Here is a 20,743-nt window from a genome sequence, read left to right on the forward strand (position 1 = left end):
TAATACTTACAAATTAAATTTTCAAATGATCAGCAATTCACTCATGTGTGCACATGTACACACACACACACACACACACATACACACATACACACACCAAAAACTTTTTACAATTTCAGTTGATCCAATTCATGTATTATGTTTAAATGTATATATTCAGATATATGGTTGATTTAACTGACATATTTTGAAGGTCCAGTGTATACTAATCACTGCTTTAGGCAAGTGTACAAAGAGAAACAAAATATAGTCCCTGCTTTCAGGGAGTTTCTAGTCTAGTGACATTAGTGTGTCATGAATGAGTGATGGCATAGGTGATTGGAATGGATAGAGGAAGTTTAAGGAGCTTTTTATTTGATAAAAGAAACTCATAATAGGTTGTATTTAAGGCAAAGTGTGAAAGTTGAAATGATAAAGTTGAGTTTCTAACTAAATGTAATATGGGTTAAGAAGGATTGAGTCTCTGGTTTGTCTTGTTCTTACCTGAGGAAATGGCAGTTATCATTATTAAGTAGTTTAGGAGGAAATCTATGTTGCTGCTTATAGTGAAAAATAATTTAGTTTTGACAATGTTGCATTTGACATGCAGTGACAAGGAAAAGGCATTGGATACCCAAGTCTGGAGCTCATGGGAGAAGTCAAGGAAGAGATTTGTGGGGCACATTGAAGCTTTGAGAAAGATACTGTCACCATTATGAAGTGTGATGGCAGGATAAAAAGAGGGACAAAATGAGACTTCTAGGAAATGTGGTGATATTGTGTTCCCTAAAATATTGTGCAACCTAATAAACTTATTTGGGGTCAGAGAACAGAACAGCCACTAGATAGACATAGAGGCCAGAAAATGGTGGCACACACACACTTTTAATCCTAACATTCCATCTAGATCTCTGTGAGTTCAATGTCACACTGGAAATAGCCAAGCATGGCGACACATGCCTTTAATCCCAGGAAGTGATGGAAGGAAGCAGAAAGGTATATAAGGCATGAAAACCAGAAACTAAGGTCAGTTAAGCTTTTAAGGTTTTGAGTAGCAGTTCAGCTGAGATCCATTCAGATGAGGATTCAGAGGCTTCTAGTCTGAGGAAACAGGATTAGCTCTTGGCAAAGTGAGGTAGCTGCGGCTTGTTCTGCTTCTCTGATCTTCCAGCATTCACCCAAATAACTGGCACTGCATTTATTTTTATTAATAAGACCTTCTAATAATTCATGCCACAAGGAAAAAGCAACAGTTAAGGGGTAAAATGTGGTGAAAGCAGAGTTCTGAAAAGAACTGAAAGGAAGTGATCAGATAGGTAAAACGCTAGAGGAAATGAACATTTAATGAGAACCAAGGAAATGAAAGATTCTCTGGAGAAAGGATTTGCTATTAATGTTTCTTCAGGAAACCAGGAACTGTAAGGACCATAAATTTGTTGTTGAACCTTACAGTTAAGATATAATTTATGACCTTAGGAAAGTTGTGGGCAATCAGTTGCTAGGATTTGGAGAATGGGCAGGAAGTGGTTAAATAGAGAAAGAGGTAATCAATGTGGACTTTGTTTTGCATAAAGAAATAAAAACAATTATATAGAGAGGTTTGTTTTCCTTTTACTGTATATGAGTGCTTTCCTACAGGTATGTATATGTAATCCATGTGTGCTGAGGCCAAAAGAGGGTATTGAATTCCCTAAAATTGTACATATGTTTGGTTTTATGTCATCGTCCATGTGCTGGGAACTGAACCCAGATCTTCTGAAAGAACAAGTGCTCTTAACGACTGAGCAATCTCTCCAGCCCTATAGAAGCTTTTCTTTACATGAGAGAAACATGAATTGTTTAGAGATTACTGGGGACAGGTAGATGGTTGAGGCATTGGTAATGAAGAGTATAGTAAGGTCCCAAAGGATATTAAACCAAATATAAGATTAAAAAATATAAATAATCACAAGCCATAGGAAGAAGAATAGAAGCAGAACTTTAGAATGACAACAAAACTGCAGAGTAAAGTGAAGAAGTGAGAAATAACAAAATCAAAGATATCAGGCATTTTGGGATGAAAGAGAAACTAATCAAATGAGATTTACATCTTTGGATGGGATAAAAAAATAAACCCTTCTTGGGTGGTAGATATATTTATAGCTCAATATCCATCCAATTCTTCTTTTTATTATTATGTGTTTTAATTTTATACATCAGCCATGGGTTCCCCTGTCTTCCCCCCTCCCGCACCCCACTCCCACCATCCCCCCAGCCCCTACCCTCCATTCCCATGTCCTCCTGAATCCACCATGTTTAAATGAATCCCCAGGGGTGCCTTGGTCCATCCAATTCTTAACATTGTTACAATGTGAAGAACCCTTGGTTTATTATTTCTACATAATGTTAAGTCATAATGAATTAGTAACCTTGTACCATCAGGGTAATTATTAATTAATAAGGTGTACTAAATAGATGTGAGCTAATTTTTTGATAGAAGCAGTGTGTTTTTGAAAAGTCATTGAGAAAACTTCTGAACATTGTCAAAGGTATTCAGCATCATTTTTTTATACTATAAACATACATCATGTAGTGACAGATAAGGGAGCATTTAGTCACACATGGGAATGTTTAGTCAGACTCAGGGTGGTTGCATAGTTAGCCACTTATTGCCCTTGCTCTTGATGATTAGGCTTTATTCTTGAGCCATAATTATTAAGGGAAATAATTGTTAATAAGACCATTTAATATTATTATTGCTACATTTGGTGCCCAACGTTTGTGGTACAAATTCTCGAAAAAGCTGCTTGCCTGCCTAGGCCCGAGATACACTCGTCCAGTTGTGGTGGTGCATGCTAGTAGGATTTACTGAAGAAGGCAGAGGCAGGAGGATCTCGAGTTGAGGCCGACAACCTAGGAGGCTTGCTAAGGAGAAGCTTCAGCTGGGGCCCAGACTAGCTACAAATGGTGGCAATGGAACCATGGTGGCAGTGACTGCTGCTCTAAGTTGCAGGCTGCTTCTCATCATGTTGGTGACTGAGGTGATGCTGCTACCTGGGACAAAGAGTTTACCGCTGCTTGTTCAGAGAATTGCCAGGACCATCGTGTTACAAGAAAGCATTGGCAAAGGTCAGTTTGGAAAAGTTTGGCAAGACAAATGATGGGGAGAAATTGCTGTGAAGATTTTCTCTTCTAGGGAAGAACATTCATGGTTCTGAGAGACAGACAGACATCAGATTCTGATTGCTCCAAACCACAGAGGAGGCAAAAAAAAAAAAAGTCTTCAGTGAACCATGCCCATGCTTAATAGCAACTTTGAAATCTTCAAAAAAGTGATGGGACCCCACAGCAATGATTCCACATGGACTATGATAAAGCTATTAAGCTGATTAACACCACAGAAAGATTGACTTTAGACTACAAACTGCTCAGGACAATTTTGAGATGACTGGCCGAGATGATCCAGCCTGACAGACTACTTGAACAAGGACTTGAAACAAGCCCTGCATTTTATCATTATGCAGCAGCAGGACAAATGATACAGGACTTGACAATTAACCCAAAAATTTTCTTTTCAGGATTCCCTAAAGATGTCTTCACCCCCAGAAAGCAGGAAGTAATTTTAAGAAAACAACGCCCATATTCCCAAGAGGTGGGATGGGTGTGTTTTGATTGGTCAATGACTTATGGATAATTGTTATTGTTTATAATGCTTGGTTACAAGTTGTTAATTGTTAATGGTCAGAAAAAATGCTGAATGAGGAGATTAGATTCAGAGTTTTGTTTAAAAAAAAAGAAAAAGAAAAAAGAGAATATAGATATGAGGTAGATCACTGAATCTATTCTGAGAAAAAACATAAAGAATAATAGGATAAATGGGTAGATCACTGAATCTACTGTAAAAAGAAAAAGGTGAAGATATAAAAATGACAAAAGGTAGATTACTGAATCTATTATGAAAAGAAAAAAATACTTTTAAAAAGGAAATACTTGTTTTAAATAGGATAAGTAATGAAAATTTTTTGTCTGAGTTTATCAAATGTTACTGGACTGGACATTGTTATATATTAATGGAGTTTTTATCTGAATCTGTCAAATGGTAATGGACTAGACATTGTTAATGTACTTTTTGACTATATATATTGTATATACTTATTGGATAGTTTTTCTTATATTAGTTATAACTTTTTTCCTTTTTTTCTTTTTTATTAAAATAGAAAAGGGGAAATATGGTGATACATTATTTGTACTGAAATGTGATTTTATTTGTATGTTAATAAAATTGCCTTGGGGTCAGAGCAAACCATAGCAAAAGCTGGCAGTGGTGGTTGCACGCCTTTAATCCCAGCACTTGGGAGGCAGAGCTAGGTGGATCTCTGTGTGTGTTCAAGGATACAGCCAGCATGGAGACACATGCCTTTAATCTCAATACCAACCATAGAAGACCTGGAGGTCTGTATGGACCTCTTGGCTATTAACTCTGTATTTGGCTCTGTGTTTCTTATTTAACAAGACGGTTACATCTATAGTAGTATAGAAACTGATTTATGATATGATTATTTTATTTATTCTTGAATTGATAAGAAATTGTCATGTGGTACTGTGACCATGTTTAGGCTTCACTGACAGATCAATGAGGAATATTTACCTTTTTACCATCATGTCACAACACTAGAACTGGTGCATGCCTGAAAAAGTTCCCTAGACCAAGACTAATGATGGACATGCTGTCCTTGGAGTATTCAAATATGCAATCGCAGGCCTCAAGTTGGTTCACAAATCATTGGTAAAATTGTAGACACACCAAAAGTCTTTCTTAGGATTTAATGTGAATGCTCATAAAATTGAAAATCAAACTTTGGGGAAGTAGGCCTGGACTTCCATAAATCTTCCTACACAAAACTTAAATAATGACCTCATATCTTGTCCAATACTGTCAGTGCTTCATCAACTAGCAATACGAAGTACATTCCATTGCAACTGCTGCTTTTCCTGGACACAAATATTCTTTCATGTTCCTTACTGACTTATTTCCCTTCTTTGCTTTAACTGTACCATATTCAGAAAGAAAAGGAATATTTACTTCCTTCAGATTTGGTTGTGGGTGGGAAACTTCTTCCTAGGGATATTTTTTTAGTTTGCAACTTTGAAACTCAAATTTATGTTATAGTATTGAGGGGAATGTTTTGAAGGGGGCCTGAGAAATATGAAGTCCTTTGGCATGTCTGTGTCAGTATATAAAGGCTTGTGATAAAATTTTATGTCCCTACTATGGACTAGAGCTTTATATCTATGTTCATTTAATCCTTAAAATAAATGGTGTATATAGATCTAATTCTAAACAGTCTTATTAAATAAGAAAAACAGAGAAAAATAAAGAGTTAAAAGCCCAGAGAACGAGCAGTAGCTAAGAGCTAAGAACACTTTATCTTACCACTTGCTGCTGTCCTTCCCCTCAGAGAAAGAGACCTTCTTCCTGTGTCCTATCTTTTTATTGCCTTTCTGTTCTGCCTTCTCATTGGCTGTAAACCCAACCAAATGTATTCCTCATTACTGCTTGTCTATACAGACCTCCAGGTCTCTATGGTTGGTACTAAGATTAAAGGTTTAAGTCACCACTTGGCTGTGTCCTTGAACACACAGATACTCTGCCTGCCATGTGATCATATAAAGGGTGCATGCTACCACTACCAGACTTCTGCTTAATGGCTTGCTCTTAGCTCTGATAACCAGGGAACTTTATTAACATACAAATAAAATCACATTTCAGCACAAATTTAATATCACCATATTTCCCCTTTCTATTCTAATAAAAAGAAAAAAAGGAAAAAAGTTATAACTAATATAAGAAAAACTATATACAATAAGTACAATAACTGTATACAATATATACAAGCAATAAATACCTAAACAATGTCTAGTCCATTTGTATTTAACAAATTCAGAGAAAATAATTCCATTATCTATTTTATTTTGTTAAGTCCAAAATGTACCTGATTCACTTTCTATCCTAACTTATATTACTAACAGAATTCTCTTACAATGTCTTTCAAATTTATACTCTTATACTTCTTTAGTGAGTTTCTTGTCTGAAATTATTAACAAGTAAAACTATAACTATTACTACCTAATCTTTAACTATAACTGTAACTATCAAATCTTCAACTACCTCAGAAACCTAAGAAGGAAATAATATTACCTAAAAAAATAAAAACAGGAAATGCACACAAGCAGCTTCCAAAAAAGTTATATGTTGACAGAAACAGCCAGCTGCCTGGTCACCCGAGATTTCTACACAGCATTGGGGCATCATCTTCAGCCTATAGGCTTAGCGTATCAGACATTTGTGAAGTATGATGTACACAGGGCCAACAGTTCAACCTCACATTTGATGAGAGTATTCCATATACCAGAAACACCTGAATTCCACTAGTGTCCTGTCATGATTCAGGATTTTAAATTCTGGAAATTGTTGATGTTTTTTGAATTCAGCTGTCCATTCTTCTTGGCTTGAATGTGGCTTCATCTCGGCATCCCATTCCTCTCTGCATCCCATTCTTCTTGGCTTGTGGGTGGCTTCATCTCTTTTATTAAGTGCCAGTCTACCATTGAGAGGTTAGAGTCCATCAGCTTAGTTACTCTTTCAAGAGTAGCAGTTTGAGATGCTGTTCCACTGCAAATCAGAAGCCATCTGTCCACTGCCTGTTCAGCTGCCTTCAAAGAAAGGGGCTCTGTACCTTTTTCAGATTGCCAAGGCCATTTCTGGGATGCCATATTGTCCTGGCCTCAGAAGTTGCATTTTTTTAAAACCACAACCACACTTGTCTTGGCAAGTATTTGTTGTCCTTTGTTTCATGTCCTGTCTGTCCATTTTGTCCTGTTTGTAAGCAGTCGATTCAAGGATACTTTGTTGTCTAGTGGCTAACTTTTGCCACAATGAAAGTTAACTCCATATGCAGTTTCTTCAGTGCCCATATTTTCTATGAAGTAGATGGTACTGACAGGAGTTGACATGCCTCATAGTCATAAAAAAAGAAAAATTTTCTAACTTATTAAAAGATTTAAAATGCCATATTCTGTAGATCTCTGAAGGGTTTGAAGATGACCTGTCTATCTAAAATATATCTGCTCGATCTTGAAAACATACCTTATATGACTACCAGATTGAGTGTAATATCTAACTACTAACTTTCATTTTTTTATATTCTAATAGTTGATAATAGTAACATTCAAGAATTAGCAAATATCATTGCATTGTTAAATGAACTGTATAAGAACAATATCTTGAACAAGATTAGAAATATATGTATACCATTTTCTAACAATATCATTCTCAACATATATAATTTGTATACAATATACAAAAATCCAATCCTATGTAAGTACTTAAAACTAGTAATTGTCTTTTTAAAAGTAGATTCAATAATCTACCTTTTTGTCTATATCATATCTATATCTTCTCTTTATTTGTCCTAGTATATTCAATAATCTACCCTCTTTTCTATCATTTCTATATATCTTTTTTCAATATATATATATTTTTGTGCCTCCAATGTGGTTTAGAGTAATCACAGTCTGATAAATGTCTGTCTTCTGGAACCATGAACATTCTTCCCTATAAGAGAAAATCTTCACAATTTCTCCACACCATTTGTCTTGCCAAACATTTCCAAACTGACTGTTCCTCTGCTATTGTGTAACATGATGGTCCTGGAAATTCTTCTTTGAACAAGCAGCAGTAAAACCTTCATTTCAGGTAGCATCATCACCAGAGTCACCAACATGATGAGGAGCAGCAGCCCCTGCCTCCACGGTCCCACCGCCACTGTTTGTGTCTCAGCTCCTGCCAAAGCTTCTCCTTAGCAAGCCTCCTATGGCATCCTCAAACTCAGGATACTCCTGCCTTTGCCTCTTTCAGTAAATCCAACCAGTGTGTGCCACCACAACTGGCAATGTGTAGCTCGGGTCTGAGCTGGGGCCCGGAAGGCCACATGCAAGTAGCTTTTTCAAGAATTTGTACCACAAATGTTAGGTGCCAGATGTATCATGAATCTCAAATGGTCTTATTAATAAGAACAAACCCAGAGACTTGTATTGGGGTGAACACTGGAAGATCAGAGAAGCAGAACAAGCCACAGCCACCTCACTTTGCCAGTTCCTCAGCTGATCCTGTTTCCTCAGACTGGAAGCCTTTGAGTCCTCATCCAAATTGATCTCACCTAAACTTCTGCTAAAAGTCTAAAAGCTTATCCAGGCTCTAGTTCCTGGGTCTTCATGCCTTATATATCTTTCTGCTTTCTGCCATCACTTCCTGGGATTAAAGGTATGAGTCACCATGTCTGGCTGTTTCCAGTGTGGCTTTGAACTCACAGAGATTCAGATGGATCTCTGCCTCTGGAATGCTCGGATTAAAGGTGTGTGCTACCACTGCATAACATCTATGTTTAATATTATAGCTGTTCTATTCTCTGACCCCTAGATAAGTTTATTGAGGTACACAATATATCAACCACATGTATCCACATTGAATCTATGATTTTTTAGGAATTTTAACTCTAAGTAGTTAGGTGGCTCCTTTGCAACTTCATATTTTCATGCATTGTGGCATTAGGCTTGTATCCAGTTTAGTATGATTTTCTGTCTATGGTAGGAAGTTCTTTTCCTTTTTTTTTGGCTCATAATTTCCTCTGGTTTTTTATTTGTTTGTTTATTTAACTTTACATTATTATTATTATTATTATTATTATTGTTATTATTATTATTGGCTTTTTCAGATGAAATTTCTCCTTGTAGCCACTGACTGTTCTGGAACTCTGTAGAACAGGCTGGCCTCAAACTCAAAGATCCACTTGCCTCTGCCTCCAATGTGCTGGGGTTAAAGTCATGCACCATCACTGCCTAGCTATTATTTCTATTTTAATGAAAAATGTTATATAATAATTTGATCATTTTCTCTTGAACCAATTAATTCTAAATCACCTACTTTTCTATCCACTCAATTTTATGTTCTCTCTCTTTCAAAAATAAAAACAAATAAGAAACCAAGAAACACACACACAAAAAAAAACCCCGCAAAAGTAAAAATACAAAATAAACAAATAAAAGACCAATTAGATTTTTTGAGGGTATATGTCTATGCTTATGTGTCTGTGCCTAACTTTGACTCATAAGTATTTTGAACTTACCAGTATTTGTCATAAGAATGAAGACAGTATTTCCTACTTGTATCCACAGCAATCAAAGCATGTGGATCTTCCTTCAGTCTTCAACTCAGAAAGCTTGGATAGCAAATGCAACCTTAAATTATCTGCTATGTAATTCCTGTCATGAGGCCTTCTGAGAAAATTGCTCTCTGAGGAAGTTAGTCTAAGAGAGATGATGACCCTCCATTCCTATAGGTTATCACTGCTTCACCTCTATCCTCTATGTGTATAGGAAAGCTACAGACTCTGACTATATTAGTATAGCCCCTAATTTGAAATGTAGACTTACTTTCACTGAATTAGACTTTAATATAATGCTCATTGTTTTTAGTATTCATAATAGAAAACAATGTATATGAGGAATGCCCAAGTATCTTCTAGAAAAATCTGTGCTGAACAATATTTTCTCAATTAATTAAATTACATTTCTTACAGGTGAACAATGAGAGAAATTCTTTTTCACATTTTAACACCAAGCGTATGGTTGGTTCACTTACTGGTCTAAGGTGACATTCTGCTTTTCATAAGATAAAGATAATTCATTAACCTATAGACTTTTTTATTTACTTACTATCATAAACTTCAAAAACTTCAACCTATTGTTCAATCAAGAATAACCAAGTTAACATGCCATTTGTCTTTCTATAGCTGTATCATTTACTTCAAGTTATTACATATTCTTTCTTTTGATATAGGAACAGTATGGGATAAAATTATTTTCTATTCAGTTCTGCAACAATTTGTTGAGAATTTAATATTATGCTAGACCAGTGATTCTCAACCTGTGGGTTATGACCCCTTTGAGCATTGAACAACCCCTTTCACAGGATTTGCCTAAGGCCATCCTATATGGTGATATTTTATTTGTACTGAAATATGATTTTATTTGTATGTTAATAAAAAAAGTTGCCTGAAGGTCAGAGTTAATAGCAAGCCATAGCAGAAGCTGGGCAGTGGTGGCCCTCACCTTTAATCCCAGCACTTGGAAGGCAAAGCTAGGGGGATCTCTATTTGTTCAAGGATACAGCCATCATGGAGACACACACCTTTAATCTCAATACCAACCATAGAAGACCTGGAGGTCTGTATAGACAGGCAGTGATGAGGAGGTCATGTGGTTGGGTTTACCTCCAATGAGATGGCAGAACACAAAGTTAATAAAAGGACAGACACACAGGAAGTAGGCTTCTTTCCTGAGGGGAAGGATACCAGCGGCAGTGAGGGTAAGAAAGGGTTTTTAGCTCTTAGCTATTGTTCTGACCTCTTGGGCTTTTAACTCTGCAGTTGGCTCTGTGTTTCTTATTTAATAAGACTCTTACATCTACAATCCTACATATCAGATATTTACATTAGAATTCATAAAAGTAGCAAACTTATATTTATGATGTTAATTTCTGGTCTTATTCAGAAAATTTTTAATTTTCCATTATTTTTAGCATCATATTGGTCAACACTAGCCAGGTTAGAATATCTCCTTGTTTAAACCATGTTTTAAAACTTGAGTCTTAAAAAAAAAGTGTTAGCATGCCTTAGAAACTAAGGCAATTGTAATAGGTATATATTAATGAATAGACATAAAGAATTAGGAAAACTTCCTCCTACCAAGAAAAAAGATATGTATCTTCTACATACCATCAAAATAACAACAAAATAAAACATTTTACTAGCTTGTTTTTAAGCAAGTGAGATATAAGGTATTTAGATCCTTATGGTATGGACCCAGAGAGGGGGCAATACCTTTTCAGGGCAAGAGTTATTATTGTGTTGGTATCTATAGTGGAAAGGGATAAGGTTATGATTTTGTAGAAATTTGATGCCACAAAATTCATTAAACACAATGAGGATATTTCAAGTGGGAAATTAAATAACTTTGTTTCTGCTGATAGGGTCAGATCCTTGACAATAGACAGGTATCTATTTTTGGAGCAGTCATATGACTTGAGATAAATATTTTTCAGGGACCAGAACAGCTGTGGATATGTTTCAGATGTCCACCAAATTCTTGGTGGTGCCCTAAGGCAATGAAATTTCTTTTTTTTTTTTAATTAAAGAATTGAATAGGCAGAATGACTTTGGCTGTTGTCAAAATGGTTCATTGTGTAAGTCAGTTGAAGGAAATTGCTATATGCAAAGAGTTTCTTCTTGTCTTTGATAAAAAGTGGTTTCTTCCATTAAAATGGTAAACCTAGGGAATAAAAATGATTTTTATCCATCTATGTCTTTTAAATATGCCTTTCAAATGTGCTCCTGAAAACGGGGCCATTATTCTACTGAGAATTATGCAGAATGTTACTTTTTTAATCACTACTTCAGTACTAAGGTTGCATATGATGCAATATAAGGTGTTCTCAAGGGTAAGCAAACTAAAACAGACATACATTTATTCAATATCTAAAGATCTCCATCCCTCACAGAAATCCCCCAGCATATATTTAGCATATTTTGGTACAATCTTTGAAATTCATATTTTTCTAACTGTCCTAATTTTTTGCAAGTGTCTATGAATTAGCACATAGTATGAATTAAATATGGGTAGATTATTCTAATAATGAGGCCAAGGTTTCTAGTTTGATTCTCTTTCTCTGATTATTCCTTTTTGGCATCCTTTCCTGGCTGCTTTTCTTTTCCCAGTCTATTAAAGTGCATCTATACCAGGTGTTTTGCTTGAGCCCAATCTTCTCTTTTTTTTTCATTTCCTTGGTGATTTCATCCATTTCTAATACTTCAGTCTCTATGTTCTCCCATCTTCACATACAAAGACTGAAAGAGTCCTATATCTAAGACCTGAGACTTGAATAAGTATACGACCTGTGTAGCCTAGGATACCAGTAAGTGCTGAGGCACGTGAAGTATCTTGCATATTTAACATTTATCTTTTCTGGAGCATGTACCAAGGAGAAGGCACACACTTTCTATTCTTGTATGTAAAGAACATGCTTACGACTTGTGTGACATAAAGACCACATAATATGGGGCCTTCCCTAACTAATGGCCCAGTTGCCAGGTGGCTCCAGGGATAATGACAGCTTGTTCTCTTTGTAATATATGGGGCCAGAATAGTACAAACTAGGCACAGAGAAAGTTTTTGCTTTTCTGAATTCAGAAACTTGTATTGATAACCTATTTAGATATAAAGTGAATCAATTTGGAGAATTAACAACTAAATTTTATCAAAATTATTTCCAGTTATTCAGATACCCATCATATTTTTATTCATGGAAGCTTTGTTTCATCATTGTAAAAATACATGCAAGAGCCTAATTATTTTATAAAAAAATCTGACATTTTTATAAGATTAGCATATCCTACAAGGGATGGTAGAATTGGGCTGTTGATTGTCCATAGATTTATTTGATTGTCTCTGTTACTCTTACACATTAGGCTAACATTGTTTTTGAAAAAATAGCTTTGTTTTGATTTACTTAAGCAACAATTTAAATTCTTGAATAAAATTTTCTAACTCACTCCAATGACACAGAAGAGCTTGAGTTACTATTGATGAACAATTGTATCCTTTCAAAGTAAATGAATATGAATCATCAATGTGTAAACACAGTTGCCCCCAGAATATGTAGGTAAGCACCAGTAATTTATATTGTGTACCTTTTCCGGATTGCAAAGCCACTTCAGCAATGGTGCCATATTGTGCTTGCCTTTTACATGGCAAAAGTTATTCTTCACAGAAGAAACTGCCAGACATTCTACAGGACACAGAGAAAAGTGACTGAGAGACTCTAGTCCTATGGGCTAAAAATGGATGCCCTAAAATTGCAGAAGAACTTTGGGTGACTGTCCAGGCAGCCAGCTGTGTCTGTCATTTCCAAAAATTTGGAAGTTGCTTACAATGCATTTCCTGTTTACTTAGGTAATATTATATCCTTCTGGGGTCTTTGATGGAGTTTAAGACCAGATAGTTATAATTATAATTTTCCTTGGTTATGAAAAAGATAAATTAGATATGAAACCTTAAACTCACAAGTATAGGATAGATAGTATATTTTCTTTAATTTTGCCTAATATGAATAGACTAGATGCTGTAACTGTAATTCTTGCTTGATAACTGTTCTATTATATGTAATTTTAATTTGTTAAAATTAAAACCTTCCTTTTTTATTAGACAGAAATGGGGATGTGCTGTGGAGTGTTTTGTATGCTGTGAATGTGTGTTGCTGTGATTGGTTGATAAATAAAGCTGTTTGGCCAATGGTGAGGCAGAATAAGATTAAGCAGGACATTCCAACTAGAGAGAGAGGGAAGAGAAAGACAGAGCAAAGAGACACTATTAGTACCCCACCAGAAGAAGCAAGATGTAAATGTACCAGTAAGCCACAAGCCAAAGTATAGATTTATAGAAATGGGTTAATTTAAGATATAAGAACTAGATAACAAGAAGCCTGGCATGGCCACATTTTAAAAATAATATTAGCCTATGTGTGTTTATTTGGGTCCCAGCAGCTACGGGACTGGTGGGTGATAAAGATTTGTCCCGACTGTAGGCCAGGCAAGACACAGGAAAACTTTTAGCTACAATGAATGATTAGTTTTCTCCATGTCCTACCTTAAACATGTTTACTGGGAGATAATTTTAAGGTGATGTCAGTAGTTTTGCAAAGTAAAATACTAATTCTTAGATGAGATGAACTGTTATAATGTACATTATGATTAAAACTGTATTCTTACTGGTGTGGGATTACAAGGAATGCTTGATTTGTACACATTTTCTGACACATTGCAACAATTTATACCATAAAATGCCAAGCCTGTTTGATAGAGAAATCAGTTAAATTGTGTTATCCCCACTACACAAACTTTAAAGAAGGCATGGGATTAAACAACATCTAATTGAGTTAGCTTATGCCTAACATGAATCTAATTCCTTTTAATCAGAGAACTGTATTATAGCTGGAAGTTTTCCTGTGACCCAGATATCCAGTGGTTGGGACAAATCTCTCCCACTCATGTTCCCCAAGTATACACAAAGAGGCTTATATTAATTATAAGTGCATGGTCATGGCCCAAGATTTTTGTTAACTAGCTCTTATATCTTAAATTAGCCCATAACTATTAATCTATGTATTGCCATGTGTTCCATGGCTTTACCTGTGTGTCATTACTTGCTGGACAGTGGGCTGGCATCTCCTGACTCAGCATTCCTCTTCCCAGAATATTCCTTGTCTGCTTATCCTGCCTATACTTCTGGCCTGGCTACTGGCCAATAAGTGTTTTATTAAACCAGTCTACAAAAGCATTATTCCACAGTAATTCATCATCTCTACTAATTCCAGCCACCCACTTTTTATTGAAAATATATATATATATATATATATATATATATTTTCTCACATAATATATCTTGATTATGATTTTCCCTCCCTCTACTCTTCCCAGTTCCTCCCCACCAACTCTTCCATCTGGATACACCCCTTTTCTTTCTCTCATTAGAAAACAACCAGATGTCTAAGTGTTAATAATGAAATATAATAAAACAAAAACAAACACATCATATTAGGCAAAACGAAGAAGGATTCTTCTCCAATCACGGTTTATTGAAGCGCTGCTTGGTTGAGGGAGAGCTGGAGGTGAGGGGCCCCGACCACGGCAGTTGACGGGCTTTTTATGCAGGATGTGGGCGTGCTCTGCTGGCCTGATACACTAGGCGGATTGGGATTGGTGCATTGCTGTTATTGGGCGGAGTTGAACGGGAGAGCCGACTTGGTAAACAACCCAGGGCTCCGCCCTAGGAGGAAGTCAGCGCCATCTGAGCAGGAGAGCCGATGTGGTAAACAACCCAGGGCTCCGCCCTGGGAGGAAGTCGGGAAACCGGCCGTCACAGCCCAAGAAAAGGCACAGAAACAGAGACCCACTCATTTGCACATTCAGGAATCCAATAAAAAAAAAAAAAACTTACACTGAAAGTCATAGTATATACATAAAGGACCAGTAGGGTAAAAAATGAGAGAAGAAATGTATATATAATTTGTAATTAATATAGAAAAGGTTCTGACATGACATCATGAGATGAAGAATCTCCTATGATGTCTTTGAATTCTTTTTCTGTTGCCCACCTACTGCTGGACATGCAGCCTACCCTTAAGAGTAGTTTGTTTCCCCAGCGAGACTCCTTATAGAAAACTAAATTCTCATTTGAAAATGGTTATCAATTGGGGATTTCTTCTGGATTAAGGATAGGGACTTGTGTCTACTTCTTTCCTCAGCTCTAGGATCCCATCTGGTGCAGACCTGTGCAGGCTCTGTACATGCTTCTTTCACATGTATGTCAATCTTGTTGAATTAGAGGGCCTTGTTTCCTTCACATGCCCCATTCCTCTGGCTTTTTACACTCTTTTAACCACCTCCTTTTCAAGGTTCCCAGAACCCTAAGGGGAGGAATTTGATGAAGATTTTAAGGTTAAAAAGTGTTCCAAGGTTTCTCATTCTCAGCATAATGTCTAGCTGTGGTTTCTCTGTATTTGTCGCCATCTGCTGTGGGAGAAAGTTTCTCTGAGGATGACTATGATACTAGCATATGAATATGAAGAACGCTATTAGAAGTAATTTTATTGCTACTTTTTTTAAGAATAGTAGTGTCTAGTTTTACCATAGAGCCCTGAGCTATCTAGTCTCGGGTTCTTTGTCACTCAAGCAGTATCAGGTACGGGCTCTTCTGATGAAGTAGACCTTCAGTCAAATTAGATATGGGATGGTTACTCCAACAAACATTGTTCCACCACTGCACCAGCATATTTTGCAGGCAGGACACCATTGTAGATAAAAGGGCCTGTGTATATGTTGCTATTTAAGTCTCTTCTTTGGTAGCATGGATAGTACCTCCCTATACCAAAGATGCTGGTTCTTAGATTTAAAGGGTATATGTAGGCACCAGCATATCTTCTCCATATTCAATAGGTTGTGTAGGTCTTGTCTTCAGCTATGGGACCTTGCAACCACTTTGTTAAAGGAAACCTATAGTCTTAGAAACATCCTGGATTGTTTGGGGGATTCCAGTAGGACTCCCTTGGTCAGTAACTCAGATAAAACCTGATTCTGGTCCTAGAAGTTTCATTTGGTAGCATGAGATGTCCAGTGAGTCTCTGTATCTCCCATTACTTGGTAATTTTTATATATTAGGATGCTTCTACTGTATTAGGTTTCCATACTATCCTTCAAATGGCCCTTAGTTTTAGCTGTCTCTTCCTATATTCCCACCCTTGTCCTCCTCTTCCGTCCCTCTCTATAATTGATCCTCCCATTCTACTCCTTCCCTTCACCCATCTATATCTATCTCTTCTACTTCCCTTTCTATATGTCCCTCCAAGTACTTTACTCTATATCTAACCTCTGTGATTGTATAGACTGTAGCTTGGTCATTGACTTAATAGATAATATCTACATATAAGTGAATATATATCATATATGTCTGGGTTACCTCACTTTGGATGATTTTTTCTAATTCTTTCCATTTACTAATGGATTTTATGATTTCATTTTATCAGCTGAGTAATACTCCATTGCGAAAATGTACCATATTATCTTTATCCATTCTTCTATTGAGACATCTAGGTTGTTTCAAATGTCTGGCTATTATGAATAGAACAGCAATGAAAATGGTTGAGCAAATGTCTCTGTGGTAGGATAAAGCTTCTTTTAGTTATATGTCCAAGAGTGATATAGCTAGATCTTAAGGTAGATCGATTCCTATCTTTCTGAGGAAACACACATTGATTTCTATAATGGCTGTAAAAGTTTGCACTTCTACCAGCAATGGAAGGGTGTTTCCCTTACTGCACATCCTTACCAGAATGAGCTGCCACTTGTTTTTATTATCTTAGCTATTTGCACAGGCGGAAAATGAAATCTCAATGTAGTTTTGATTTTGCATTTCCCAGATGGCTAAGGACATTAAACATTTCTTTGTTTCTTATCCATTTGAGTTTCCTCTTGAAAACCTTGTTTAGATCTCTACCTCATTTTTAAATTAGGTTGTTTTCTCGATATAAAGTTTTTTTTTTTTAAGTCTTTATACATTTTGGTTACTAGCCCTCTATCAGATGCATAGTTGGTAAAAAAAATCTTTTCCTATTCTGTAGCCTGCCACTTTTCTGAATGGCAGTGTCCTTTGCTGTGCAGTTTATAAGTTTCATGAGGTCACATTTCTTTATTTTTTATCTTAGTGCTTGTGCTAATGATGTGCTCTGTTCAGAAATTATTTTCCTGTTCCCATGAGTTCAAGGATAGTCACCACTTTCTCTTCTATCAGTTTCAGTGTATCTGTTTTTGTTGTTGTTTTTTGAAACAGGGTTTCTCTGTGTAGCTTCGCACCTTTCCTGGAACTCACTTCGTATCCCAGGCTGGCCTCTAACTCACAGAGATCTGCCTGCCTCTGCCTCCCGAGTGCTGGGATTAAAGGCGTGCGCCATCACCACTCGGTGTATATCTGGATTTTGTAGAGGTCTTTGACCCACTTGGATTTGAGTTTTGTACAGTTTCAAATATGGATGTGTTTGGATTCTTCTATGTTCAGTTGACCAGTTTGACCACCACAATTTGTTGAAGATGGTGGCTTTTATCTTGTTTGTATTTCTGGCTTCTTTACAAAAAAAAAAAAAAAAAACAGGTGTCTATAGGTGTATGCATTTATGTCTCAGGCTTCAATTAAATTGCAATGATCAATGTGCTTGTTTTTGTACCAATATCATGCTGTTTTTGTTACTATAGCTCTGTAGTATAACTTGAAATCAGTTATGGTGATACCTCCAGAAGTTCCTTTTTTATTCAGTATTGCTTCAGCTATCTTGGGTTTTTTGTTTTGTTTCATTTTGTTGTTGTGTTTTTTTGTCTCTATATGAAGATGATAATTGTCCATTGAAGATCTGTGAAGAATTGTATTAGAATCCAAAAACATTTTAATATTTTTTTCTTGCATAGCACATAAATCTGTGAAACTATGTGAGAGTATTGTAATATTAAGGAACTCTTTTAGTCTATATAAGACATGTATTTGAAGCATTAATGTTAGAAAACAGACACCTATTCATCTCTCCTCCCACCCCCATCTTTTTGTTATTTTAGACAAACAAAGGGGATGCCCTTGCTAACCGAGTCCAGAACACTCTTGGAAGTTACGATGAAATGACGGATCTACTAACTAACCATTCCAATCAGAATCATCTGGTGGGCATTCCGAAGAATTCTGTGCCCCAAACGCCTATCAGCAAAAGTGAAGCAAGCTTTTATCCAGAACAAAAGAATCGAATAATCCCATCTCACCAGGAGAATACTCACTCCTCAGCACCAATGCCTCCACCTTCAGTGGTGATACTGAATTCCACACTAATACACAGCAACAGAAAATCAAAACCTGAGTGGCCACGAGATAGTCACAACACTAGCCCTGGACAACCAAGCCAGGTCAGTAGTCAGTCAAACCAGATGCAGACATCCTCACAGGATCCACCTCACACCCGACTAGAAGACTTCTTTGTTTACCCAGCTGAGCAAACCCAAAGTGGTACAGTTGAAAAATCAAATCCATCTGCAAAGGAAGATAATAACACCAAGTCTGGAGAAGATGCTTTCAAAGAAATCTTTCAGTCTAACTCACCAGAAGAATCTGAATTTACAGTGCAAACACCTGGGTCTCCCCTAGTTGCCTCCTCTTTATTAGCACCCAGCAGTGGCCTTTCAGTCCCGACCTTCCCACCAGGGCTTTACTGCAAAACAAGCATGGGGCAACAAAAGCCAACTGCATATGTAAGGCCCATGGATGGGCAGGACCAGGCAACTGACATCTCTCCAACACTGAAGCCTTCCATTGAATTTGAGAACAGCTTTGGAAACCTCTCCTTTGGATCACTGTTGGATGGGAAACCCAGTACAACCAGTTCAAAGACTAAACTGCCGAAATTCACAATCCTGCAAACAAGTGAAGTAAGTAATTTTTAAGGTTTTATTTTGTGGTTGGTTTTTCTATTCACTGTTACTACTCCCTAAGCAACTCATTTATCTTTTGCACTGTATTCATGCATCTCTTCAAGGTGAGTTTGATTCTTGGTCTGTGGTAATTTGTGACAAAAATGAGTAACACTGCAAATACAGTTAAGTCTCCATAATTTTTAATACCAAAATAGCTGATTGAGTGAATGAAATAGTGTAGTTATAAAATTATTATAGAAAATTATCTTGTAGTGAACTTATGTACAAAATGAAAGCATTCTCTAGATTAAATGCATTAATTTTTTCTTCTTTGCAAAAGAACCCACATAGACCAGGCTGACATCAAATTCACAAAGTAAGATAGAATGAGCCAGACCTCCTGATCCTTCTACCTCTACTTCCAAAGTGTTCCAAATACAAACACACACAACTACACTCAGTGCCTAGTTCAACAAGGCATTGAAAACTCTCCTTTAGTGTCTTCAGTGTGTTTTCAGGGGTATTCTTTGGCAAGGTATTAATATCTTCCATATCTCACAGTCTTCCTTTTGTTCCTACTTTCGTCCACAGATGCGTACATAGCCCTTTAATACTACATCCATCCTTTCTGTAAAAGTGAAAGATAATGTCCAATCAAGTCACACTATGTTTAAAATGACTAAATAGTTTTTCTATCTCAGGAACACCTTTGAAAGGTAAGTCTAGTGGATCTATAGCCTCTCACAAACAAATAAATAGATAATGATTATGACAGATCTTATGGATACTGAGTGGAGGACATATATGAGGCTGTCCCAGAGATACCCCTCATGTAAATAACTATCCACTGTCCTTTCAAGCAGATGGTTTCTAAGAAGCCACTACCTTTATGTTGGATTTCTGTAACTGGTAACTAGAAGCTTGAGAAAATATATTAACATTCTTAATCAATCAGAGTTATAGGCCAGCAGTCTGAATTAATAGATGTTCTGAGTCAGTGTAGTCTAACTTACTGAAGTTTGTTCCAGTAAGCCCTTAAGTATTTCTTCTTTTCTCATTCTCAGTAGATATGGTGATGGTGACTTTGGTGAATAATACAAACACAAAGCAAGAGAGGCCTATGGCAGTTGTTTGTATTTTGTTGACTTATGATTTGATATTGTCTCATTTTAAGGTGATTTGGTTTTGGGATTATAACTCATGAAGTCTTGTCAAACGTGTACCTAAGTATCTCTTTCATCTGCCCCCACTTCTCTACACTCAGTGCCTTTGTCTGTGGATTGCTGTAGCCTTTCATAACTGGCCGCCTCATTCCTTTCTCACATCCCTTCCAGACCATCTTCTCTGTATACATGTCAGTCTCTTCCTCTGATTCTTCACTGCATTGTCATTACTTTCAGAGAAAAGTCTAGTATTCTTAGTTCTGTGTTTGAGCCTCTTCACACTTTGACTTCATTTTTCCTTTCTTGAACAATGGCCATGGTTTAGTATATATAAAAAAATAATAATAATCATGCTCAGCTGCTGTGGCTATCACTCTATATAAATAAAATGCTGATTGGCCAGTAGCCAGGCAGGAAGTATAGGCAAGACAAGGAGAGAGGAGAATTCTGGGAAGTCAAAGGCTGAGGAGGGAGATGCTGCCAGCTGTCATGCTGAGAAGCAGATGT

General features: G+C 36.7%; 1 protein-coding gene across 1 annotated transcript in view; it reads left to right on the forward strand.

The window, feature by feature from the left end:
• Positions 1-20,743, forward strand: part of Aff2 (AF4/FMR2 family member 2) — a 599,435-nt gene that overhangs the window by 188,381 nt on the left and 390,311 nt on the right. Inside the window, exon 3 of the mRNA XM_036174712.1 lies at positions 18,231-19,088. Coding sequence (XP_036030605.1) covers positions 18,231-19,088 — 858 coding nt within the window. The remainder of the gene's footprint in view (positions 1-18,230; positions 19,089-20,743) is intronic.

This window comes from Onychomys torridus, chromosome X, assembly GCF_903995425.1.
Source record: "Onychomys torridus chromosome X, mOncTor1.1, whole genome shotgun sequence".
Taxonomy (NCBI): domain Eukaryota; kingdom Metazoa; phylum Chordata; class Mammalia; order Rodentia; family Cricetidae; genus Onychomys; species Onychomys torridus.